This window comes from Mastigoproctus giganteus, chromosome 8 (assembly GCF_048544385.1).
Source record: "Mastigoproctus giganteus isolate SK-2022 chromosome 8, ASM4854438v1, whole genome shotgun sequence".
Classification (NCBI taxonomy): domain Eukaryota; kingdom Metazoa; phylum Arthropoda; class Arachnida; order Uropygi; family Thelyphonidae; genus Mastigoproctus; species Mastigoproctus giganteus.
This window is the reverse complement of record NC_143582.1, coordinates 152,894,166-152,922,146: the sequence shown is the minus strand read 5'-3', so window position 1 is coordinate 152,922,146 and position 27,981 is coordinate 152,894,166. Positions and strand designations below refer to the sequence as shown.

The 27,981-nt window shown below is 34.6% G+C and overlaps 1 protein-coding gene across 4 annotated transcripts in view; it reads right to left on the bottom strand.

Moving 5' to 3' along the window:
* Nucleotides 1-27,981, bottom strand: part of Tbp (TATA binding protein) — a 131,755-nt gene that overhangs the window by 8,754 nt on the left and 95,020 nt on the right. For all 4 annotated transcript variants that reach the window (XM_090379829.1, XM_090379831.1, XM_090379830.1 and 1 more), the window contains 3 exons: nucleotides 25,511-25,574; nucleotides 10,930-11,033; nucleotides 3,724-3,818 (listed from right to left, as the gene is read on the bottom strand). In XM_090379829.1, the coding sequence (XP_090235955.1) occupies nucleotides 3,724-3,818; nucleotides 10,930-11,033; nucleotides 25,511-25,574 (263 nt within the window). The remainder of the gene's footprint in view (nucleotides 1-3,723; nucleotides 3,819-10,929; nucleotides 11,034-25,510; nucleotides 25,575-27,981) is intronic.

Sequence of the window (27,981 nt, the reverse complement as noted above, 5' to 3'; positions counted from 1 at the left end):
TTTCCATTTTGAGAAACCTTGTTCTGCTCAATCAGCTTCAATTTCTCGAAAATCTGCTACCAATTCCTTAAATGCCGATCTACAGGTAATTCTCCAGTAGGGCAAAGACAACTTATTTGATTTCAACCCTTCTAAAACTCAGTCTTGTCTTATATCACGCAAAAAGGATTCTTCTGCTCCTATGCTTATCTTTTGTGACACTCCGATTTCTAGGCAAAATGATACCTCTCTTTTGGGGATTACCCTGACTTCTAATCTCTCTTGGCACAAGCACATTACAAATATTGCTTCCTCTGCATCTAAAAAACTTTGTTTTCTCTTTCGCTCTCAGCATTACTTTTCTTCCAAACAGCTGCTCACTCTGTATAAATCACAAATCTGCCCTGCCATGCAATATTGTTCACACATCTGTGGTGGTGCACCCAAAACCTCTCTCAGGCTTCTTGATTCCATTCAGAAGAGGACAGTTAGGTTAATTAATGATTCATCTCTAACAGAGTCTCTCCACTTGCTGTCTCATAAACGTACTGTTTCTGCTGCATGCCTCTTCTACAGATACTTCCATGGGCACTGTTCTTCTGAATTGGCTTCTGTAATTCCTGCTCTCTCTTTCAAAACAGTCCAAACACGTGCCACCACCAGCCAACATCCATTTACTGTCCAACTTCAAACTCACAGAACCAACTTTTCATCTTCCTCGTTTATTCATTCAACTGACGTTTTCTGGAACAACCTTCCTTCATACGTATTTCCTGAAAATTAGTCTACAGAGGTTCAAGTCCGTCAACAAATATCTTCTTTTGTCTTCTCAATCTCCAACCCAAACATGGTACTAAGTATTATAGGTTCTAATACCTCTCGTGTTTGGGGTTTACATAAAAAAAATAAATAAATCCAAATTTGAGTTTGAACAAGCAAGAGTAAGAAATATGCTTATTGTCCAAAACGTAGTTAAGTGCTAATCTATGGCCCCAATATCTGTCTATCCTTACTTTCATCTCTGATACATCCTTATGGTTCTATTGCATTATCATTAAAGATAAATCTGACTTTTTGCCAAATACCAAACAAACAAACATACCACATATACTCCACTCAATGCCTAACACGGTCTTTTTACAAAATGACATTAGGGAAAATCCCAAACAATCTTGATGCCAAGAAATCTCCCGGTACTGATGGCGTTTCTTCACTTGTTGCCAAATCCTATACTCTGAGCTTATTCCTGTTTTGTGTTATCTTTTTATACCTTCTTATTCCACTGGCATTTTCTCTACTGCATGGAAATTTGCTTATATCCAGCTAGTTCCTGAAAAGGATTCAATCTTTCCCTTCCAATTATCATCCCATTGCATATACCTGAACTCGTTTCTAAGTAACAGAGAAATCCATCAACTGGCAACTCTTATACTATCTCAAAACCTTCCATGTGATCAATGATTGCTAATATGGATTCCATCAGTGTTGATCCACAGATGATATCTTGACTTATATTACTCATCTTTGGACAAATTCAATGAAAAAGTTTGAAGAAATTTAAGCAGTTGCTCCTAGCATTATCAAGGCTTTTGTTCACAATTGCCATGAAGGTCTTCTAAACAAGTTTCCATCTTTTGGTTTTTCTCTCCAACTGCTCACTAAAGGTGATGGTAGATGACTCTGCCTTCTAACTTCCCACTTAATGCTGTTGTTCCTCAAGGTTCATATCATTTTCTCACTATTTTCCTCTTGTATATTAATTATCTTCTTCCATTCATTATTGGTCCGCCAATGGGTTCTGCCAATGACTATACTAAATTCCACTTTCCAGCATGTGAAACCATGCAATGCACAAACTTCAACTTTTTGAATATCCATCACCAATTTCTTAAATGACAATCTCAAGGTAATTCTTCAGTGGGGTAAAAGAAACTTATTTAACTTCAAGGCTTCTAAAATTCAGTCCTGTTTTACTTTTTTCAAAAAAAGAGCCTGCTGCTCTCATGCTCATCTTCAGTAATACTTAGGTTTCTACACAAGATCACATATCTTTATTGGGCATTACCCTGACTTCTAATTTCTGTCTTGGCATAAGCATATCACAAAAATTGCTTCCTCAGCACCAAAAAACTTATTTTCTTATAAACAGCTACTGACTGTGTACAAATCTGAAATTTGTCCTACCATGGAATATTGTTCCCACATCTGGACAGTCTCCAAAATCTCTCTCAAAAGTTTCTTTCAACTATCCAAAAGAGAACAGTCAGATTAATTAATAACCTGTCTCTTAAAAACTCCTTCCATTCTCTATTGCATAGACATTCAGTTTCTGCTGTATGTTTTCCTCCAGCCATTTTTCCATGCATCTTTCTTCTGAATAGTATCTGTACTTCTATCACTCTTTCAAACCATTACCAACTCCAAACTCAGAGAACTAACTTTTCCTCATTCATCCTTTCTACTTGTGTTCATTGGAAGGACTTACCCTCGTGTTATTTCCTGAAAATTACACATCTACAGACTTCATTCTCAATATCAACAAGTTCAACTCATACACTGTACATACCATAGGTTCTACTATGTTTCATGTCTGGAGTTATTAAAAAATAATAATAAAAAAATAATAAATTTGAAGCATCTTTTTGGGAAGACCCTGTATCATCGACTTTACAAGATTATTTATTTATTTTTTTTTTTTTCACAAGTAACATAGGCATAATATAATATCAAATACAAAATATTATGGGCCACTGATATACTATGATCCATGATCCATCATTATTTTAGATGAAATCTAATATAACATTTATATCCTAGGTGAAATACACAGTCTCACAAGAATGCACATCATAGAGAACTGTCTATTTGCAGATTTGTTCTTAGGCTGTTTTTGTAACTACTTCCTTTAAAAGGATCCTCAAGCATATAAGACTCCATTATAAATCAAGTCTGGGAAAAAAAAACAAAAAAACTGAAACCTAACTGTATGTCACAAGCAGGGGCTATACCTTCATTTGGATAAGGTAAGTTTTTATCTCTCTTAATTTTTAAAATATAGTTCAAGTAAACAATTCTCCCGTGTCAACTTTAAGATTTTTCTTTACTGAAATTTGGCTGAAAAATTGCATCCATAATAAAAGTTTTCAATGTCATAATTTCCAGGAATAAAAAAGGGGAGGATGGGTGAACAGAAAAAAGGTACTGTTCTATTTATGAATTAACCATAATACAGGTATGCAAAGCCACTATTCTAATTTAAAATGATGTAGCATAATTATCTCTATAATGTGACATGCTCTTAGCAAAATGATGGCTGCAACAAAAATGAGAAAATATAGGAAATTTATTCTATTTATTCCAGAAGTATACCCCCTGCAGCCCCACAAAAAAAAAAAAAAAAATAGGCAAGACAGAAACCACTCTTTTACTTGTAATAGATGATATTGTGATAACTTCAAAGTTCAGAACAGTGAAAACATTCAACCTGTTATATATCTCATCATGTGAAGTTATCAGAATTGGTGAGATATACTGTTTTATTTATTTTTGTATTGTACATTTTCATCTCTAGAAACAAAGGCAGAAATTTCCCTCTTTCTGATAACCCAAAGGTGAAACCATCTTTGTTTAAAGCATATCTGTGTTAAAATATTAAATGAAATTCAATTGCTATAACTGTAAATACTAATTACAGAACATAAACCATGAAAAGATGAAATTTTTAAAATGATAACAGTGGCTTACCTGTTAAAACAACTTTTCCAGACACAAATATCAACAACACTATTCTAGGTTTCACCATTCGGTATATCAATCCTGGGAAGAGTTCTGGTTCATAGCTGAAAACAATGTAAATTGTAGTAACAAAAACTGAATTGTGCTTCTTCATGCTGCTATGCAGTTTATCGATAATGTTAAGCATTATAAAATTAAGAACTTTTTAACTTTTTGATTAAGCAATGTCATGTAATAGAAATTAATTTGTCTACTTCTGAATTTTCTAATTTTAATAATGTATGTGTATCTTCAAGTTTAGAAAGAGTGATTACTATAGGGCTATTAATTAGGTTTCTATCCAGGTTGCCAACCTAATTATTAGCTATAACTAATAGCTAAGCTAGGCAGGATTCCCTAATTATTTCAGAACAAAAATTAAGGGATAGGAACCACTTTTTCATAAAAAAAAAAAAAAAAAAAAAAAAAAAGGAGAGGAACACAGACAAAAGCAGGATGGTGGATTTATTTTTATTTAATAAAGAGCTACAAAAGGTCATTTCAGCAGAATTTGACTTTCTTAACTTTGTATAATTAAACAGTTTAGGACAGCAAAGGCACCAGGTCTATATGTGATAAATTTCAATGAAAGCAAAATAGCAAAGTAGATTCTTATTATAGCACCAGGTCTATATGTGGCAAATTTCAATGAAAGCAAAATAGCGAAGTATATTCTTATTTTAGCATCCCACGCTGTGAAACCCTATGAGTTACCTACTTTGGTATTTTGAAGAAGTAACACTTCCCTAATAGTGAAGACTATTATTACAGTTACTCTATTTGCCCTTAACTAAGGTTAAGGGCAAATAGAGTAACCTACATATGGAATATTTCCCAACAAAATTGCCAAGTTCAGTATTTCTGTTAACTCATCAATGCTTAACGGAAAACAATATTGCATTTCAAATAAAACACGAGTAATTCAACACATTTTTTAAAACAGATGCAAATTATATGAGTTCAGTAAATATTTCCAGTTCACAGCGCATGCCACAGTTATATATAATAATTTTCTTATTATACTGTTTCTTTTGATGGTTTTTCTTCTCTTTCATACCATAATAACTTAATATTTGCTCTTCATTAAAGTGGAAAATAAGGGATTATCTTCAGTTTTCTTGACATTATTAAATTAGGCTTTGAAATATGTGTGCTGTGGTTATGTTACTGTTATATAACACATCTGGGCATTTAAAATTAAGTTTATTTAAACTTCTTAGCTCAGCACTAATTTTCATGTCATATTAACTTTAAATCGCATTTCATGAAATATCTAGTTACAGCAGCCCCTCGATTTAACGGACTTCGGATTTAATGGACAAAAAATTTCTGTCCTAAAGGAAAATGCACCTGCTCACCCTAATGCTGAGAGGTTACTTAGCAGGAATGGGAGAATTAAATGTGTTTTTCTGCCTCCTAACACTACTTCACTGATACAGCCGACAGATCAGGGTGTAATCGTTGCTTGTAAGAAGTTGTATAAGAAAAGGTTTTTGGAAGAGGCTTGTTAGTTTGTTATTTGGTTTTTAGGAGCATTAGCAACTAAGGCCATATTGCTGCGGGATATGAGGTGGTCATGGGCTCAAACCCCAGTCTAATCAAGAAGCGTGTGCTATGCACTGCTGCTCCTGCCCACCCGGCTACGGAGGCACCTTGGAAGAAACAGAAAAGGATATAAGAGGCACCAGGACACTGTAAAATTTACATGCATACAACATCAGATCTGCTATCTTCAGCTTAGTATCTGTGTGGAAAGATATGAAGATTACTACCTTGGCCAATGCTTGGAAGAAGTTGTACAACATAGAATCTGAAATAGACTTTGAGGGAGTCGAGGCATCTAATTTTTGGGACACTCTTCTGAGGGCCAGCAACAAAAATGCAGCTGACAACGATGTTCAACAGTGGCTCAAAATTGATGAAGATGATCAGGCTATCAAATATTTTCTGAGGTACAGATTGCGGGAACTTTTCTTCATGGAGAACAAGAGGATGATGATGATGGCAAAGATGAAGAATCAGTTGCACCTCATCCTAAATTGTCTGTTATAAGGCAATGTATGGATGACATCATGCATTATATTGACTCATCATCGGACCCTGATGTGCTTCCTTATTATGAACATTTTAGAGAGTTTCGATCTACAGTAATAAGGAAGCAGCACCAAAGTGTAAGGCAACTGAAGCTTGATGATTTCTTCAAGACCACTTCATCAACTGGAAATGTTTCACCAGAACCCTCTACCAGCCCGGAATTAACACCTCTCCCTCCATATGACAGTTGATTCTTTCAATTAAGTTAATGTTAATATTAAATATAATGTATCTTTTTTTAACTTTTTTTGTGTTTTTAATTCAATGGAGTTTAAGAATTTTAAAGAATTTTTTCCCCTCTAAAATGGATTTAATTGAAAAAACTAATGTTCACATTGAAAACAATTTTGTGAGAGTTTTAAAAAAAAAAATAAATAAATAAAAGTTGTAGAAACACTCCATTAATTACACTGTATAATTTTTGACATGTTTAATTAAAATAAAGTTTGGTTCCTGTTGTAAATTTATTTTTATATTTTTAACGATGTTTTAGTGGCATGTATAAATTACTCAATGTACATTATAATAATATTTTGTTCATACTTATACATTATAATAACATTTTAATACATCCCGTACATTGTAAGTTTGTTATTAATATATGTTTTTAAAATACATTCGATTTAATGGACTATAGGCAATAGCAGACACCCCTTCCCCCAGTTAGTCTGTTAAATTGAGGGCCTACTGTATATCCAAGGAAATTGCACACCCCTAAACAAACAGTTATGATTATAGCTTTGATCACATTACCATAGATTATAACCATTAAAACAATGGCTCATTCATGTTATTTATATCAACAAAATCCAATTCCTTCCTTCCTTCTCTCTCAAATTCATTAAAAAACAAACATTGTGTAACTAACTATATCTCATAACATGTAGCTATCAAAGCTTTTAAGCTACATAACTGGCAGCCATTATGTCAATGGATCACGTGTATCATATGCTTCTAATTAACTCTAAAATGATTCCATTTCCATCATTTTGGAGATTACTGTCCCTTCACCGGGGTTTGGCCATGCCATGCCATGCAATCACCAAAAATTAGTTTTATCCTAAAAAAATTACAACTGGGACATCAAAACTAAGTGACAACAGATTATGCAAAAGTTGAATATTTCCAGAAAGGAATGGAAAGGACTTTTAATGATTCTTTGATTAAAATACGAACAAGAAATATGCAGTCTTGTATTAAAATTAGAAATCCTCCGATGTTTAGAAGTAATAATATTTTTGCTAGCAGATTAGCTCCCAATACTAGCTCCCAACAGATGGATCAGCTACTATTAGAGCTAGAAATTCCGGGTAGTGCTTTCAAGATAAAAACCAAACATCCCACATATGCATCCTTCAGAATTGAGCTAAAGGATTGTGACCTTCAATAGTATATAAATCCTGATATCTGGCCGAATGGTCTACTCATCATGCCATTTTATGGATCTATTCTAGGTTCTGTCAACAACTCTAGTGAGAAGTTAATATCTAACTCTCAATCTGTTGAATTGTCTGCGTAGCTAGAGAATACCAGTCCGGGTTCGCATCACAGTCCATCATTTATCCTTCCTCCTAATACTTGCAAACATCCTTCTAACACCTATGTTCATCTCAGCATTTTTCTTCAGAATGTAAGAAGTGTAAAAAATAAATTGTCTACGTTTATAGCACTTTTGGTTGAAGAATCTCATGAAAATTTGTTTAGTTGAAACATGGATGCAGGAACCCCTTCAGGATGTTTTCCTACTGCCGAAAAATCTCAACTATATGCCATACATGACATCTAGGATTAATTGAAGAAGTGGAGGATCAGCAATTATTTTAAAATCTAACATTAAAGTTATTAACACCTACAACACCTGTTCCTACAACTTTGAAGGAATTTCCCTTCTGATCCAAGTTAAAGATTCACCGCTTCAAATATATAATATTTATATTCTGCCTGATGATATTATTAATGAAGTAATAACCCGGACCACCACTGTTCATAAGTCTCAATCTAATGTAATTATAATGGGCGACTTTAATCTCCCACTGCACAAATAAAATTTACAAATGAAGTTGCTGTCCGATGACTCATTAGTTCTAGGAGCTAAAAAAAATCAACGTCCCTGTTACAAGAGGTAATCAAGCGCTTGACCTTGTTTACTCTAATTTCAACTTCAAGAAAAACTTAGCAACAAAAAAAAACAATACATTTAGAGCTGACCACAAAAGTATAGAACTGCAAGTAGCAATTTGCTGTGGGAATCCTCGCCCGCCTGGAAATCACCAGAAGAATATCATCTAAATTCCTTCAGAAAGAAAAGTTTTTGCAGCTCTTGAAATATTATGGGATTCTCTGAAAAATATATCTACTCAGGATGCCACATTTCTATTAATAAAATGGTTGAATCGATTAAAAACAGAGTTGGTATCCAAATTCCTAAGACACCGTGGTTCAAATCCCATCTAAAACCATACTTTAAAAGGAAGCAAAAATGCCACAGGCAGTGGAACAAGTACAGCACTTCATCAGCTTACATAAAGTATAAAAAGAGCAGTGCATTGTTTCAGCTCAAAAAAATTCAGCATACAAAAATTATTTAATGTTCAGGCTCAAGCATAATAAAAGAGCACTTTCTTCAAAAACAAGAGCTACCTTGCAGCATGATCAGGCTTTGGAATGGATAAAATTCAATATGGAAACATGCAATTTTGACATCTGCACTGAAAATATGCAAAACAGATTTAAAGAATTCAGTTCTTATAAACACACAAAGAGCATGCAACATGAAATGCTTCCTAGTCAAGCCCTGCTAATCAACCAACTTGTAAACAAGAATACAGTTCAGAAAATTATTAACCAATTACAAATTGATAGTAGTGAAGGCCCTGATGGCATCCCTAGTTTTATTATTAAAATGTCCAGTGCATTCGTCATTGATTCTTTAGTTCATATTATTTCCAGGTGCATTTCCCAGCCATTCCTTCAAGACTATGGAAGACTTTTAGAATTACCCTGATTCCAAAACAAGCTATTAATAATAATCATATAAGCTATCATCCAATTGCTATATTGTCAATAATCGCTAAAATTATTGATAAGATCATGCTACTATATCTTCAGAATGCAATCTTCGCTAATGCACCTGTCACCTGTCAACATGCATTTTGGTCCTAGAGGATGCTCCACAACAACAAGCCTAGCTGACACCATTGTGTGCATCCAAACTGCGTTTCAGGATAAAGCACGATGCAATGTTTTTTACTTAGACATCAAAGGTGCTTTCAACAACAGTGATCACAAGAAAGCCATTGAAATACTAAAAAATCATTTCCTCATTGACAACAATGGTTATTTCCTATCTACAGTACAGCCTAAATCACAGAAATCTCCTCTTCCCCACTAGTACCGATAATATTCTCGTCACAACCACAACAGGCATTCCTCAAGGAGGTGTTCTCTCTCCAGTACTATATTTTCGGCATCTCTACAACCACTTCTACATGAAAATCCAAATCTGTTGGCTTATGCCGATGATTTAAAGTTGTTTATTATTTCCAAATCCTGCGATGGTATTTTCCAAGATTAGCCATGATGCAAATTTACAGATGTGCGGAATCATCAAGTATCTGAAGAATCTCAATCTAACTATAAATGCAAACAAATCTGCTCAAATAACTTATTCCTTAAAGAAACAACCAAACCACACAGAAATTTAAATTGCTGATGTTTCAATTCCAAATGTATGTGCTGACAAAGACCCAGGAGTTGTTTTTGACAAAAATCTTTCCTTTAATTCTCATTATGTATATGTTGCTAAAAAAATTCAAAAAGTAAAATGGCTAATCAAGCAAGAGACAGCAGCAATTCAAGATAAAAAAGGAGTCATAAACCATGTTCAGAGATGCATCTTTCCCATTCTGTCTTATGCCTCTGAAATCTGGTATGGTGCTCCTCGAGTTACCATCAAGAAATTCCTTGCCCTAGAGTATTGGGTTCTTATATGGCTGAACAGTAAACTTTGTTTTCTCCATACAATACCCAGGCAACAGCTTTATGAACACTTAAAAATAAAGCCTCTGCAACAGATGATTAACGAGTCTGGAGTCATGCTTCTTGCAAAGTTAATTACCTATGCAAGTGATTCACTAAACTTAGCCAACATAATATCTCCTGCCAACAGAGAAAATTCAAAAAACCACCAACAATTCAAATCCAAACTCTCCAGACTCAAGCAAATGGACAGGATGTTCCCCAGTGCATCCCATTCACCTCATAAATTATCACAACATTGATTGCAAGAAGTTGCTCAACTCTGAAGCCTACAGGAGTCAGATTTCCAATCAAAGGATGAGAAATAAAAACAGCTGCCTGCCTGCCTGCAACCCAGTAACTGCATCCGAGAGCCAAATGTGATGTTCTCCAATATATATGTGTATATATTTTTTGATCATTTTAATTCATATTCGTTATTAATGTATATGTAGAACATGCTATGTATTTGTTTTTATATTTGTCTCCTTTGTACTGAATTTATACCCCTAGCCTAGTGCTATGATGGGCTTGCTGTATTTGCAATAAATGAATATTTATTTATTTATATAATAATGCAATGCATTTTAGTCACATACATAATAGTATCTAATCCAATCCGAGAATTGCTTAAATTTTAGCTGGGCAGTCAGTTAAATTCACCGGGCAGTGCACCCATTTGATAGATCCTGGGGAGAACATTGCTAATATACTTCTCAAACTATATTTTACAATTTCTTTGAATAAGTAAAGCAAAATATCACTTACCTATTAATGTAAATTGGTAAGTATTAAGCCAAAGGTGGGTCCACATATTAATACATTTTTTAAATAAATGACCATTTCCTTAAAATATTAGTCTGAATACCTCTGAGAGTAAAAAGATATAGAGAAATAGTTAAAACTGATTTACATTTGTGTAAAGAGTTATTTACAAGTAAACTTTTTTTATAATTATAGACTTTAAACAAACAAATTTATTACAAACTCTAAATAAATTTCTGTAATTAAAACAAACTAGAATACAAAAAAATCAACCATAGAACATATTGCATTAATCCTTACCTTGAGAACTGACTGTGTGTGAGAACAAGTCCTTCTAACCTGATGGGGAATTTTACATCGCAGCTTCCAACCATGTTTTGAATCTTGAAATCTAAAAATTTTGCCTGATAAGAAATAACAAATCATTTATATTACATAATTTTAAGATATGATGAGAATACTGACTACAAAAGTTTGCTTTAATATTTATCATTAAAAAAATTATATCAATACTGCAAAACTTTATTTAAATATATATATAAATAAATATAATTACTACTGTAAGATTATATAATTACTACTGTAAGAGTCTGTAGACTCAAAGTGAGTCTATAGACCCCAAAAGAGCAGATGTATGAAAAAACTTTAGCATAGAAGTATGTGGTCTATTAGGCAAAAAGAACCTATAAAGACTAAGATAGCCTGCCTGTGCTGGTTTACTTTGTTATACCCTAGAATATATATATATAATTAGCAATAAATTATAAAAATAGAATAAAATAATGATGAGGCAAATTACTGATAATGGATACATTAAGTGGCACTTTTTTTAGGCCTAGCACCATTCAATATATCCAATCAATAATTAGCAAGGCCATCTGTTTCTGTTTGTTATCTAACTGTTTAACTAGGTCCAAATTATAAACATTACAGCAATCTATACTTAAATTTGAATTTAACAGCAAGCAGGCAAGATAACAGCTAGCCCCACATATAGCTTTGAAACAAATAATACAGGAAATGAGCGTCAACCATAAATATCACTTGAGTTGTGGTGTTTTTTTATTATAAACATGTGCAAAAAAAAGCCTATGCTGAAATAAGGGGAAAGTAAAGCTATAGTGCCTCAATTTCCCTTGAATATAAATATATGTATACAGGGTGTTTCAAAAATGATGATCAATAATTTAAAGGTGAAAAGTACAAACTAAAATAAGCAAAAGAAGTCCCAGTGAACATTGGGCCACAAATAAACTGTTTTAGAAATAATGCACATTTTCTATTAAGATTTGCCACTGACTATGGGAGCACTCTGGGAGGGTAGTCTGTATTGCTGAGACCTTGTACACGCTAGATATGGCAGGGGTATAGTAACTGGCGATGTAAAATTTGCCACACACTGCTATGACTCAGTACATGCTCTTGCAGAGCAACCCTCCTTGTCAAAATTCCTGGATTTTGTTCTATTCTTTCTAACACCTTCCTCAACATCAGGTGTTATGCTTTTGGGTCTACCTGCTCATACCCCATGTTCTCTAAGGCGTTGATGTATCCTGATGAATGTGCACCTGTTGGGCTGCCTTTGGCGGGGAAATGCTTCTTGGTACAAACGTGCAGCTTTGAGTGCACTGCCATTAGTTTTACCATACATGAAGTGTATGTCTGCATACTCTTCGTTGCTGTAACCTCTTTCTGTGTTGACTAACCTCTGACTGGTATGCCTGCTACGTCTCAGAGCATTGAGAAAGGGGAAAGGGAGAGAATGAGCATAACCTAAACTAACAAGTCAGTGGTGGATCTCAACTCTGTACAGTTTACCTTGTCAGTGGTGGATTCCAACTACAAATGTGCAATATCTTGAAAACGATTCACTTAAGGACCCATGTTTACTAGGCTTTTTTTTGCATATTGTAGTCTGTACAAGTTCATCTTGAAATTATTGACCATCACTTTTGAAACACCTTGTATATATACAGTAAACCCTTGATTTAATGGACTAATAGGGGAGAAAGGGTGTCCATTAATGCTGAAAGTCCCTTAAATCAAATGTAACCTGGTGGGGCATTTTTTATTGTTCTTAATGTAAAAAAAAAAAAAAAAACTTTAATACAATATACAGTACTGTACAATATAAAATTATTGTTGCAATTTAGCCTTTGATTTACAGATATCAGAAACAGTTTGTTTTTTTATGCTGTAAAATTTCACAAATATGTGCTACTGAGATGCCTTGTTATAATTTCTGTGCACATTTAAGTTCACATGCTTTCTTTTAACTCCTCCATCGCTTGATTGATGCCATTTTAAATTGTAAGGATTGCAAAATTATTTAATAAATAAAGTCACAATTCAGAAATCACAGAAACACTCTGTATATAACCTGACCGCATGATAGTCTGAGGCAGACTTAGACTGAAATAAAGTCGGTAGACCTGCAGTAGTGTCCCAAGTCATGTTCAGCTCGCAAGTCACTGCTTGCTCTTATCTGCTATTTGGGCAAACAGATATTTGAACACATTTTCAAAAAAGAATAAAAAACAATTTCCTGAATTTTATTATAAAAAAAAAAGTATAATCTTATTATAGATAATTATAAATAATTATCAAAACAATAGTGGAAACAGGTAATTATTATTAATTTTTAATTAATAATAACATTGAAGTTTTGTATAACAAAAAAAAAAAATAATAATATGGTCGAGATTAATATGTAAATTATTGTACAATGGATTCCGGTTATTTGGGCCACCAGTTAATCAGGGAAGCCGTTTATTTCGGGCAAATCTTAAAAAACAGAACCCGATCGAGAAAATAGCCGGGGTTTACTTCGCTTAATTTGGACAACATGCTGTTTAATCGGGACAGGAGACAACAGCACGGGAGATTACCCTACGATTGTTTCCGACCATACCACATGGTTCCGTTGGATTTCTGAGGTCACAATCATAAAACAATAAAAACAATTAGCAGTCACCTGTTTATTGGGCTTTTCTGTTAGTGCAATCTATCATAAATGGATAGTAAACTCGATCTTATTGAATTTGCGATAATACCGACAGCTGGAATTCTGTGGGTTATTACGGTGAAATGTGTTTACACTTCCATGAAATCTTCAATCATATAAAAAAATTAATTTTCAGAATCTTCTCTTCATTCCTATTTTTAAAGCTTCGTAACTTGTTACTCCATTCTCACTTGCACGTATCGTGTTACTTGCAATTTGTGTGTGACGTGTTCTTTGTTATTGATTGCTTATCTTTTTACTGTTTTAAATTTTAACCCCCACCCACAAATGTTAGTGAACAGAAATGTCAACTAGTTAGTATGTATATATTACAGTATGTATTAATTATTCCAATTATCATGTATATTCTTCCGATTTTCACGTATCATTTAATTTTTTAATTGGTAAGGTAATAAAGGGTAAATTTGTGCTTAATATATCTTTACTTTTATAGCCTGTGGATAATATTCTTCCTATTTTCGCTAATTAGAATCGCTGTTTAATAGAATTAAAATTCAATCTACAAACGTGATCACAATGACTGGCGATTACTACACATCATATAGTGAACGGTACTTTACTATGGTGAGTCCATTGTAATGTGATTTGATTGTACAGCGAACCAATTGTAAAGTGGGAGTCCATTGTATTTTTAACTATTTACATGAAACTTCGGATAATTGGGGCAGCCGCTTAATCGGGCCAAAATGCACTAGTCCCGATGTGTCCCAAATAACTGGAATCAACTGTATTATTATTTGTCTGGTCCGTTAAATCAAGGGTTTACTGTACATACATATAAAAATATATATATATCAAAAAATAAAAAAATATATAAAAATATAAAATTATTTTTTATATATTTTTAAAATAGCATTTCCGGAACTTGTTGATATAAAATATTTTTATTGTCTACATATCAGGAACTCATTCCTGAAGTTATGCCGTGTATTTTTGAGACCCCCTGTGTGTATATTATATATATATATATATATATATATATCTTTCACAAATGCATTATTAAACCTGAAGATTCAGGACAGGTCCCTTGGGAATGGAGATAAGCAAATGTTTTCCAATTCACAAAGGGGGTCAAAGGGTGACATGAGTAATTACAGACCTGTTAGCTTAACTTCTGTTTCAGGGAAAATAAAGAAGTAATGCAGAACCATTTGTTATTTTTTGTTATTTTGGTTTTTTAGGAGCATTAGCAACTAAGGCCATATTGCTCCAGGATATGCGGTGGTCATTCCCTGACCTTTCCGCATCCTCTGTATTTGGTGGTGACGGGCTCGAACCTCGGTCTAATCAAGAAGCGTGTGTGCTACGCACTGCTGCTCCTTCCCACCTGGCCACAGAGGCGCCTAGAACCATTTGGAAAATCATGCAATTATACTGTAATCACCATGGATTTTTCAAGGAACGGTCTTGTCTGATCAATCCAATAGGTTACTATGATGTAGTGACCAAGGAACTGGATGCAGAAAAATAATTTTGACATCATATATTTGGATTTGAAGAAATCTTTTGATACTGCTGTACATAAAAGACCGCTATACAAACTGGATCAGTGTAGCATTAAGGGCAAATTACTGTTATGGACAAAGAGACGGTTGGATGGGAAAACAGAATGGTTGTATTCACCCTTTACCACTGGTGATAAATGTCCACTAAAGTGACGTAAATTTGAAAATAAAAATATCTATTAAAGTAATGTTAATGTGAATTAGAATCCTTCATTACTGATTGATTTACAATTGGTATCATTAATTATTTTGGTATTGAAGTTTGGCCGTAAAAAATAATAAATGGAAAGTTTTCATTAGGCTTCGGGTTTGTTTGTTATTTGGTTTTTAGGAGCATTAGCAACTAAGGCCATATTGCTCCAGGATATGCAGTGGTCATTCCCTGACCTTTCTGCATCCTCTGTATTTGGTGGTGACGGGCTCGAACCCCGGTCTAATCAAGAAGCGTGTGCTACGCACTGCTGCTCCTTCCCACCTGGCTACAGAGGCGGCTATTAGGCTTCGGGATGAAAGAATTTAAAATTAGTGGTGTCTGTAGGTCCAATAAAAGATGGGTGCTATCATAACCTTCTACCTGAAGCAAGCAAACAGAAATTCTCTCTATCATCAGAGCTTGTTCATGTCTGCAATAAAGTGCCAATTCATGCAGGGCATGAAGTTCTTTTTCTCAATATTTTCGTCTCTTCCAAGTTTCACTTACTGACAGTGAAGATAATGCCTAAATGAGGGCATTAAAAAACATGTTATGAAAAAGTGCATGTCTGAAGCACATCACATGGAATTTATTTTAAAAAAAAGGTAGTCAATAGCATGAGATAAATAGCAAAACAACATTAAAATGTTTCCTACGCCAACTTGAGAAATTTTCCCATGCTCAGTAAAATTTCCTCCCACGATAATTTAATTGCAGTCCAGTGACTTGATACGAAGTTCCGAGATCAACATTTGAAAAATTATCAAGTTAAGGAAATGCGGTATTGTTTGTAATACTGTGTTTTATCCAAATTCTAGTCATCACTCAGTACAGTGTTAGACAGTCTGTAACAGACAATTTACTCAAACATTGTATCATAATTAAAGCAACACAGTTACATTTTTGAAGAGTTAATAATGGTGGACAAGAACGATAAAGCAACGTCTGGAGGTGGTACGAAGACTACAAAGGTAAGAAAAAGATTGAGTTTGAAAATTAAATTAGGTGTTTTCTGAAGTGAATCGATTCCAGACAACGACAAGTGGATGTATGCAATCATTTAGGACTGGCAGCTTTAATTTAATGTAAGAACAATTATAAAAAATAAATAAATAATTTTAGCAGTGGGAAGACAGCTGTTCCACTGCAGGCAACTAAACTGACTAGGGCCAGATTGGCTATTATGAATGAAATGGAGAAACTTCTAAATAATTTTATTGAAGATAATATCCAAAGCAGAATTCCATTAAGTTCAATTATTATTAAAGGAAAAGCAATTAACCTATATGAAAATCTAAAGAGAGCTCACCTCAAAAAAAAAAAAAAAAAAAAAGTGGAATCATTTAATGCTAGTAAGGGAGAACTGGTTCAATAGATTTAAAAAGTGCTATAACCTACGCAACAGAGCATTTCAGGGAGATGCCGCAAGTACAGATCAAGGAACCAAAACTTTCAAAAAAGAACTTGTTAAAATTATTGAAGAGGAGTGTTATGCTGCTCAACAATTTTTAACATAGATGAAACAGGACTTTTTTTTTGGAAACAAATGCCTAAAAGAAGTTTCATATCCAAAAAAGGAAAAACATGTCAGGCTTCAAAGTGGTGAAGGATTGGGTGACATTATTGCTGGGTGGTAATGCTGTGGAGGATTTTAAATTAAAACCCCTTTTAGTTTACCATTTGGAAAATCCAAGAGCTCTTAAAGGTTTCACTAAATCAAACCTACCTGTAATTTGGAAGGCTAATAAAAAAGCTTGGGTAACCAGGCCTCTTTTTGTTGATTGATACTCTGAATTCTTCTGTCCCACAATATTGAAAGACGTTGTGCGAAAAATAACCTTGATTACAAAGCAATTCTGATCATGAACAAAGCACCAGGACATCCAAGCAAGGAGAACAATCATATAAAAATTTTTACATGACTCCAAACACTATATCTCTGATCCAACCAATGGACCAAGGTGTTATTGCCACATTTAAAGCTTACTACATAAGGAACACCTTTTCCCAAGCTATTAAAACCATCAACACTGGTGAAAATGTATCGAGCCTACGGGAGTTTTGGAAATCCTACAACATTTCACGTGCCTGGAATGAAGTGACTCAGAAAACCATGAATGGAGTGTGGAGGAAAGTTTGCATAAAGGATTCCCAAGAGCCTGATGATTTGGTTTAAAATGTTAAAGTGTAAATTGCTGAGCCTGGAAAACAAGCAGGATTGGATGAAATTGACAATGACGACATACAAGAGATGATCGACAATGATAGGGATGGCATCTCTAATGAACACCTCGTGGAAATGAAAAGAACAAGAGCTTCCAATTCATGATATTATCATCAAGATTATAGATAATTAACTCTTCCCCTAGTGCAGAGAGGGTTAACAAAATTGCAATCCTCCCATATTGGAAAAGTTGATGATCAGTGATTCACTAAATGTAAATAAATATTAAAAAACCAGAAAGAGAGAAGGGGCCTCTCTTTTGTCAAATGGATAAACTTAAACAACTATGAGCAACTAAGATAATAGCTCAGATCTTTTCCCGAATAATATATAGCTACATAAATAACACAAATTACAGGCTATTTCACAACCTCCAGAAACATTCATACATTCCATTCTTTTGAGCGGAATGTATTTTAACTGCATAAATTTAGTTATGCTAGGGCAAGCTCCAGTGACACACTGGATGGCCATAGTCATGCGCAATCCCAAACTGAACATTACGAAGATATCTCATCTGTGTTCCACATGGGCCACCTGCGTGCATATTATCTCATCCCTGGAAGATTTTTACGTAAAACCCATGTACTGCCGTCCAGGAGAAGACATTCTGCCAGCTCTCCAGTACCTGCACTACGTTCAAACAGAACTGCCAGGATCCAGAATCCTCATTTTCACAGAACTAAATTGTCGCTCACCCATGTGGCATAGCAAAACCTTAGAATGCAGAGGCTCTAAAAATGGCCAGCACATGGAGGAGTTTCTGACAAACAGCAGCATGGCAGTTTTAAACCATCCTAACAACCTGCTTCATTTTCCTCAACTCTCTGGGAGGCCACCCTGGATGTCACCATGTCGACAAGATCTTTTGTCAACTACATAACTGACTGGACCATCTCAGACAGCTGAGCATACGCTGCCTTGTAACTGGAATTCATTTGGGTTCATCCTCATTTTCCTCCTCCTGGGTGAAATTATCATGAACAGACTGGTGAATTTCTTCATCTGTTAAAGCTGTAGTAACTTGTAGATCACTATCTATGTCCACGCAATAATTAAACTCCTGTTCGTGTTATCATGTACTCCTGTTCATGTTATCATGCTTTTCAATGTGATCAGTATCATGATAATTGACCATCATGAATAATTAATCCACATTTTTTTAACGGTTGCTAATGCAGGTTTTGGAAACTTCATTCCAAAGACTCAAATTCACTCTTTCTATTCACTGACTTATTTTTTTTTGGGTAGTAAAATTTAAAATACAGTTAAAAACAGATAAGCATCAATCAATAACAAAGCACATGGCAAGCACAAATTGGAACTAACACTGCACGCGCAACTTTTTACGGATAAAAAGTTTACGAAGTTTAGATATGGGAATGAAAAGCAGATTCTGAAATTTTATTTATGTTTTTATGATTGAAGATTTCAGTGAAGGAGAAACACATTTCACCATAATAATGCACAGAATTCCAGCTATCGGTATTATCACAAATACAATAAGATAGAGTTTACTACCTGTTTATAATAGATTGCACTAACAAAAAAGCTCAATAAACAGGAAACTGCTAATTGTTTTATGGTTGTGACCTCCAGAAATGTGCTTTAGAAAAATATCACAGAGGCATTCAAAATTGATTCTTATAACCGAAGATATGATTCTAATAAATGATGAGAGTGTATAGCATTGTACTGATTTTAATCGGATCTTTGAAATTTGATTCTACAAAGCGGCTGATCCTAATAAATAGTGATCACAATAACTGGTGCTTACTGTATATATTACTGCTTTAGCTGTTGTGGTAAAATAGGAATTAGAATTTTAGAATTTCAGCCTTTTTAGAATTAGAATTATATGGTTTTCATACAGTGAGACACCAGTGCACCTGTCTAGATATATACATATACAGGGTGGTTAAAAAGTATTTGTGCAACTTTAAACTTTAATAACTTTGGATGTACACATGATAGGAGCACACTGTAAATGGCATATAAAAGGTGAATTCTTAAATTTTTTTATGTATTAGTGTTGTTAATTGTAATGATGAGATCAAGAATATTCTCACCCCCAGTATTATCTCTGATAAGTTGGTACAAATAATCATCATCTAGTTTATTTAGCAAAATTTTCCCCCAAGGTGAGTTTTCCTCCTACTTATTCCAATCAATCTGACAAATTGATGTCACTCATAATAAGACATTTGTGCTTTCTTGTCCATTCCATTTGCATGCAAACACTCTGGTCATACTCTTCACAATCTGCTGGTCTATAGATTACTCCCACTCTCATTATACCTTTGCTTCCAACTAACTCACACACCACACAGATTCGATGCTGATAGACGTAACTTCAGATTTGGCAAAAGCTCTTTTTGCACTCAGACAGACTGCTTTTGGTAAGAAGCATGACACCACCAACTTTCTATCTTGCCATTATTTCCTAAATACATTATACGAGCACGAAAGTAATGCCTCCTAATTTTTTGCTTTCAAATGTGGCACCGTAGATCATTTCATGTGTCACTGAGTAGTCACTAAAGGTCTTTAGTTTCACCATACTCAGTGGTGCTGTGGTCAGTCTCATGAATGCAGCACACTGATAGTTCAAAATGGTAGATGTTAAAAAATGTGTATCAAACAAAGAGTGGTGATTGAATTTCTTACTAGGGAAGAAGTGACACCTATCGAAATCCATATGCATCTCAAAAATGTTTATGGTGACAAAAAAAAAGATGTGAGTACAGTTAGATGTTAAGACATTTTAAGAGTGGGGAAAGTGACATTGTTGACGAACCCCAAAGTGGCCAGCCAGTAACGTCAGTGACAACAAGAACCTGATCGATGTGCTGATCAAAGAGGACTGCTGCATCACAACACGCAAATTGTGTGATGCAGTAAGTATAGGGAAACCTGTATGATAATCATCATAAAGGAACCAGGCTACAAGGTTTGCACCTGGTGGGTCTCAAAAATGCTGACACATGAGCACAAAGAAGCTCAGAAATTCATCTGCATGTAGTCACAGGTTACAAAACCTGGGTCAACCATTATGACCCTCAAACAAAGAGACAGTCAAAGGAGTGGCACCATCAAAATTCACAGTGCAAGAAGTTAAAAGACAGCCTTCTGCTTGTAAAGTCATGGCAACAGTGTTTTGGGACAAAGATGGGGTCTTGCTTGTGGACTTCTTGGAACGTGGTACTACAATCAACTCAGATCGATATGTGGAAAACATTTAAAAAGTTGAAAGCTCACATCAGTAAAATTCGACTGCACAAAAACCTTAATGAGGTTCTTCTCAATGACAATGCATGACCCCACACCAGTCTGCACATGATGGAGGCCATTGCAAAACTGGTGCACTGTTCTTCCTCACCCTTCTCAGTGCTCGGATCTTGCTCCTTCCGACTATCACCTCTTCGGCCCATTGAAGGATGCACTCCATGGAACCCATTTCACATACAATGACTAGCTCAAGTACAGTGTTCATAAAGCCCTCCGGAGCAAGATCTTTACAGGATTGGAATACAGCATCTGACTCAAAGATGGCAAAAGTGCACAGAAAATGACGGTGATTTTGTGGAAAAAAAGTATTTATTAATGATTGAGGATTAATTGATGTAAAAGGCATAGTTGTAGGAATTAAATTTTCTGAGGAAAAAAATAAGAGGCATTACTTTAGTACTACTCTTTGTACATACTATAATGGAACTTGTTATCCCCAATTTCCAGATGGCACCACATTTCTGTTATCCCTATTATGTCAACATTAGTTGTCCTAACCAGGAGTTCAAATCCAGCATCGGCTGTTGTGACAACAAACAAGAATTCTTGAGGTGAATGCAAGCATTACTTTGACCCATATCATCAGATAAATTATATCATCAGATCTATATTACCCTTCTTCCCAACCCCAAAACTAGCAGTTCCCTGAACCCTTAAGGAATTCTCAATGATACTGGCAAAAATCCTTGCACCACCTTTGTTAAATAAATTATATCGTCAGATAAATTATATCATCAGATCTATATTACCCTTCTTCCCAACCCCAAAACTAGCAGTTCCCTGAACCCTTAAGGAATTCTCAATGATACTGGCAAAAATCCTTGCACCACCTTTGTTCAAATGAATACCATCTCTACAAAACAGATTCCTTCTATCTAAAAATGTGGATCACACTGATAAAAATTTCTCTCCTAGTCTTGCAGATTCCCTCAAGTCTTGAATTAATCTACAAGGCTTTCAGCATATAATCCAACATACCATCTCTGAGCAGAAATGCATACAGATGCACATTCTGATGTAACACGTGGCATTTTTTTGGCATGGTCCTGTAGTTATCCAACAAATGGCCAGGTGTTCATTTAATATCATTAGTTCCCAGATGAATAATAATGCTTTCTTTACTCTCCTTAAAATCTGACAATCTGTTGGTAACATTGTGAATTGTTGCTTCCGGCAAACACACCCTGGTTCTGGTCCACCTATCTTTATTACAAAAAATATTACCCATTTCCCTGACAACAGTCTCCCAATAAAACTAGATCGCCTTCAACCAGAGTGGTATGCACTTGACTATTCTTATCTGGGACCCAAATCAGGGGTGCATCACTTGACACTTGAATCTCTGATGAGCTCCCAGTTACATTTGTTTCTAGGGCAAGCATCCATTTCTTCAGCGACTGAAATTCTTCTCGTAATGCACCAAGTTCTAATTTAAGGTCGGCACAGTCCTTACATAGGGTGCAAAGAAAAGAATTGTCAGTTGAGCTAGGTTTGTCCACTAGACCAACTTTAGAATACATGCAGTAGCATAGCTACCCTTTTTAGAGCCCGGAGGCAAAGAACATGTTCGGGCCCCTTCTTAATTAATGAAAATTGTAAAAACTGGAGACAGACAAAGACGCCGGGACCCTAAAGGGCCTGGGCCCGGAGGCAATTGCCTTGCCTGCCTACTTGGTAGCTAAGACACTGAATACATGCCACAGGTCATACAAATGGTAAACTCATTACTCACAGTGGAAATGCCTGCAGTCATTTCCATCTGTGTCAAGGTATCCTTGTACTTTGTATTGTAAGTGGATCTTGTAGCAACCATTGTTAAGGTAAAATCTGAACTTTAAAAGGATTACAAAATTTAAATTTACATTTTATTACAGAAATTAAATTACTAAAATTTTACAGAAATTAAACTGTTGACAAAACTTTAACCACTAGAGAAGTTAAATTTAAGCTACCAAATGAAAGTTAAAGTTCCCGCCAAAATATCATTAACAAAAACTATCTGAATATTAAGCTGTAGCTTTTTAAAAAATTTAAATTTAAATCCTGCAATATATTATAGGATTTAAATTAAACTATTACAGAAATGAAACTGCTAACAAAACTTTAACCACTAATGAAGTTAAATTTAAGCTACTGAACAGAAACAATGAAATTCCCATCAAAATATCAATAACAAAGGTCTTCTATATATTAAGCTTTATAAATACAACTAAATGCAAAAATAAACTAACCTATGTGACTATATGAATTCAAACTTTATATTAACTACAGTTTAGTATATTAAATAATTAAAAAAACCTCGAAATTATTCCAAAAACTAACCTGTTATGAAGTTGCGAAATGCACAGCTACCGCACATAATCAGTACAGAAATGAGCTATATATCAACACTGGTTGATGTGCAACCAACGAATTCCACACTCACTAAATATACTGCATTTTGCTTTGCCACTCAACTCTTTCAATAATTTAACATTTAACATAATTTAACATTTTTCGGCAACTGTATAATTTTTTCTTTGGATGGCCATTACTTCAGTCCTGCTGATTTCCTAATTCTGCTGTGCATTTATCTGATGCCCTAGAATTTACTGTGTTTTGAGAAAACTAATCAAAACTAAAGTAACTGGCATAGTACAGAAGCGAAGTCAAGTGATTTCTCCATAAATCACTTGTCAGTTCGTGTATATTTTTTGTCTAGTTTAGCCCTTAGCAGTTTTTGCTATCCTAAGTGTAACTTACAGTTGATGAATAGATGCCATTTGCTGTTGTTTACAAAAATTTAATCTGTAACTAATGTACTGCACTTGATGAATGGTAATCATATTCCCCTCCAGAGGTGGCCGTTTGTAATTAGCATTCCACTGATATACTCTTTTATTGCATGTTTAGTTTAGGGAAGAAAATGGGTGTCTACAGTAATTAGACTCTGATGAGTCTTGTTGTTTACAAAAATTACTCTACAACTGAAAACATCAAAATGAATATACAGCCAATTTTTAGCTAATTTTCCCTCTTGGAAATATGGTAGTAGGATGTACAGTAAATACAAGTATATACAGTACAGCCAGTTCTGCTTTAAAGTGGTACATGTGTTTCTAAAAATCTCTGTGTTATGGTGTTTCACGCATTAAAAACAACAGGGCTTATGGGAAAAACAGGGATTGGGGCAGAGCACTCAAAAAAATTTTCAATTTGTTAAATAAAACAGTAACAAAAGTTAGAAACCCAATAAAATTGCTAACACAGGTTTTAAACATCTTAAATTTCTAATAAATAAATAAATATTAGGGTAAATATAGCACTTTATCTGGTAAGATACCTTATATTGGTCGGAGATTATGTACGCTTATCTGCATAGCTTAATTAATACTGTAATATATGCGCTATAATATAAACACTAATTTATATTTCTGTTCACCGAATTCTTTTTTTTTTTTTTTTTGACTAAAATTTAAAACAGTAAAAAAGATAAGCAATCAATAACGACGAACACGGCACACACAAATTGCACAAGTGAGATATGAAGTAACAAGTTTATAAAGCTTAAAAAATAGGAGTGAAGAGAAGATTCTGAAAATTTATTTGTTTTTTATATGATTGAAGATTTCATGGAAGGGGAACACATTTCAACATAATAACGATAAAAACCCACAGAATTCCAGCTATTGGTATTATCGCAAATGCAATAAGATAGAGTTTACTACTGTTTATAATTAGATTGCACTAACAGAAAAACCCAATAAACCAGGAACTGCAAATTATTTTTACTGTTTTATGGTAGTGACCTCCAAAAATGTGCTTCTCTGCTCACGCTGTCCCGCCTCATGAAATTTCTGTTCGAAAAAAATGTGAGCTCCTGAAAACGTGAGTTGGCTTACAATATCACCTGTCATCTTGAGAACACAGCAACTCACAACAGTGTCTCCGACAAATACAACTACAGTAAATGAGAAATATAGCTGTCATACATTTGACGTTTGACATTTTTTAAGCTTTGTAACCTTGTATGTATTGCTGCGCAGGTTACTACGTTCAGCTTGGTGCTGGGTTTTGCATTCACCTGGTGTTTAATCACAGACAAAACTGTGCATGAGCCAACGCAAAAATCACGTTATACTCACATTGTTCCTTAATACATCAGTCACGTTGGAGCAAATTCGCGTTGTTAAAATGTGTGTTATAGCAGAACTGACTGTATTCACTTTTTATAGTTTCCAATATGAAATCACAAGTTCTTTGAACACACCACTTTTTTTTGTAATTCGTTTTGGGGGACATGGGCATACCTGTAGTATATCCGAAACCAGGGGATGAAGAGGTACATTAAATCAAAGTTATACTGTATATTGCTTTGTGAAGGAATTTAATATAAAATTCACTTAAAATCCCTTCAGGACCAAACCGGCTGATCCTGAACACCTGATTTAAGCACCTAAAAAAACTGCCTTCTTTTGTTTTGTTTGACATGCAAATATTTTAACAGCAATTAATTAAAGGAAATGTATTATTGTGATATACTGGAATCTATGATGCAGCTGAAGTTTCTCTTATCTTTGATTAATTTAATTAAAAATAATACTTAACTCAAAATAATGTATTTTAATAACATTTAAAAAATTAATAATAAAAATCTATATACTCACATCAAAACCTAACTTCTGAACTATTCTGGCATATTTCCTTGCAGCTAATCTTGACTGTTCTTCACTGCATAAAAACATTAGAGGTAAATTTTAAATTACAAGAACAACTGAACAATATAATCAGCGGTTTATAACTAAAGATAACTTTGCAAAAAATTTATACCATACAAAATATTGCAATATCTAATTTGGTTAACATCAGTCTGAAAAATACCTGGAATCTTAGTGTTGCATAAAATTTTAAGAGAGTAAGCAAGAAACTAATTTCACTGATGGATATGACCTGACTGAATACAATGCACAAATCTAGGGATCCTGAACGCAAAAATTATTCAACACCAATGTAATCTAAACATATACTGAAAAATGAAAACTTAATTTCACTACTAAAATAAATATGGCTGTCTCTAAGACTACAATGGAAATAAAAACACCAATTAAATAGGTTGCATTCACTAGCTGCACATTTAGCTCTGTGTTAATTAGTATTTTAACATGGTATTCCAATTAGTATTTTAATTTTTACCATAGTCTTAGGAAAACTTAATATTTTAATACACTTAAAATTACACTTCAATTACATTAACAACATTTTAATTTGAAGTGTAAAACACTTTTGGCTGTAATTCTTGAACCAACTTCAAAGCTAATTAATAATAAACTGATCTAAAAGGTGGGCCTACCCGTTACTAGGTGGGTATACCATGATTTCTGTCCACTCGGTGTAATACAGTAACCGGACACAACCAGCCACCCCCATGCACTTGGTACCAGTACCTGTCACAGGGTGGGAAAAAAATCCCATAAAAAAGGAGAAAGGGTTTTTATAATAAAAATAAGGCACTATGGCTAATGAAATCTGTTTGTTTGTATTAAAGGAAGTAACAAAAAGTAAGTAATCAAACTTTTATCTATCATTATGAAAGCATTCTTGGGTGGTTCAGGTGTGTGTGTGCCTAACACATTTCAGATGTTTGAATGTCTTCCCTATTCACTAAGGGGATCAAAGGGCAAAGCAAATAATCACAGACCTATAAGCTTGATTTCTGTCCCAGAGAAAATAAAAGTCTGAGGTTAAAAAAGAAATGCAGGATCATCTTTGACAGGAATGCAGTTATATGGAAATTACAGAACAAATTTGTTAAGAGATCTTGTCTGATAGGTGATGAGCTACTATGACATACAGCAGCTGATCAAAGGAACTGGATGCAAATAATAATTTTGACATCATATACTTAAAATTTAGTATAGCTTTTGATACTATTCCACACGTGCCGACCAGGCTAGCCGGGTGGGTAAAGTGCCTGCCTAGCAAACTCAAAGGTCGCGGGTTTGAATCCCGCCTCGGGCTTGGAGCAAAGTACTGCAAAAACCTTGGAAGGTACATTATGGCTACAGAAGCCGATGCGCCAACAACTACCAAAAAAAAAAAAAAAAAAAAACTATTCCACACGAAAGACTGCTGTACAAATTTAAGCAGTATGGCATTACGGGGAGAAAGGTTAATAGTGGATAAAAGGATAGCTTAGAATGGTTATTAATGGGCACTGCTCTTCTTGGACTAATGGTATTAGCGGAACCCATCAGTGTACAATGCTGGGCCCCTTATTGTTTTAAATATTCATTAAACATTTTGATGATGGTATATCAAGTTTGATGTCAAAGCTTACCATTGAACTTCACCTCGCTCCATATAACTGTACAGAGTGAGATGAAGTTCTCTGAGCAATGCAGACAGGATATTGGACAACTCATGGGATTCTGTTGGTAATACAGTAAACCCTCATTAATCCGGACCCCAAGTAATCTGTACATCGCTTAATCCGGACAGCTCTAAAAAAATTTAAAAGTGTAAAAATCAAACGACGATCGGGCTCAAAGGTCATATGTATTGTGTCCGAGATCACTGGGCCGTGATGACTCACAATGCACAAACAACCTGGTTCCCAGCTGCGGTTCAAACAGTTGTTTGTCGTTTGCTCTGCAGTTACGCGCTTCTATCTTTTGTTGTTTGTGCTGTGAAGTTAAGTAAGCCTAGTGTAGGACAAAAGCGTAAGCATAAAACGCTTTCTCTTCGCGATAAACTATCGGTGATAGAAAAACTTGAAAAAGGAGCTTCGGTGTTCAGCATCTGTCTTGAGTATGGCATCGCAAAACAAACCGTGTCGGACATAAAAAAAAAAGAAGAAAAAAAAAGCGAAATTCGTAATTTTGTTCTCAAGTTTAACGTGGAGAAAGAAAAAAGTAAAGTTAAATGAATATGGATGCCTACTGATAAAGCACTAGATGATGCTGTGTACAAATGGTTTTCCCAACTTTGTTTGTCTGGTTTGGCTGTGTGAGGGATAGAAATTCAAGCAGCGGTGGAGAGACTGGCTAAACAGTTAGGAATTGAACAATTTAAAGCAAGCTCAGGTTGGCTTTTTAAATTTAGAAGATGGCATAACATTTCAAACAACAAAATGTGTGGG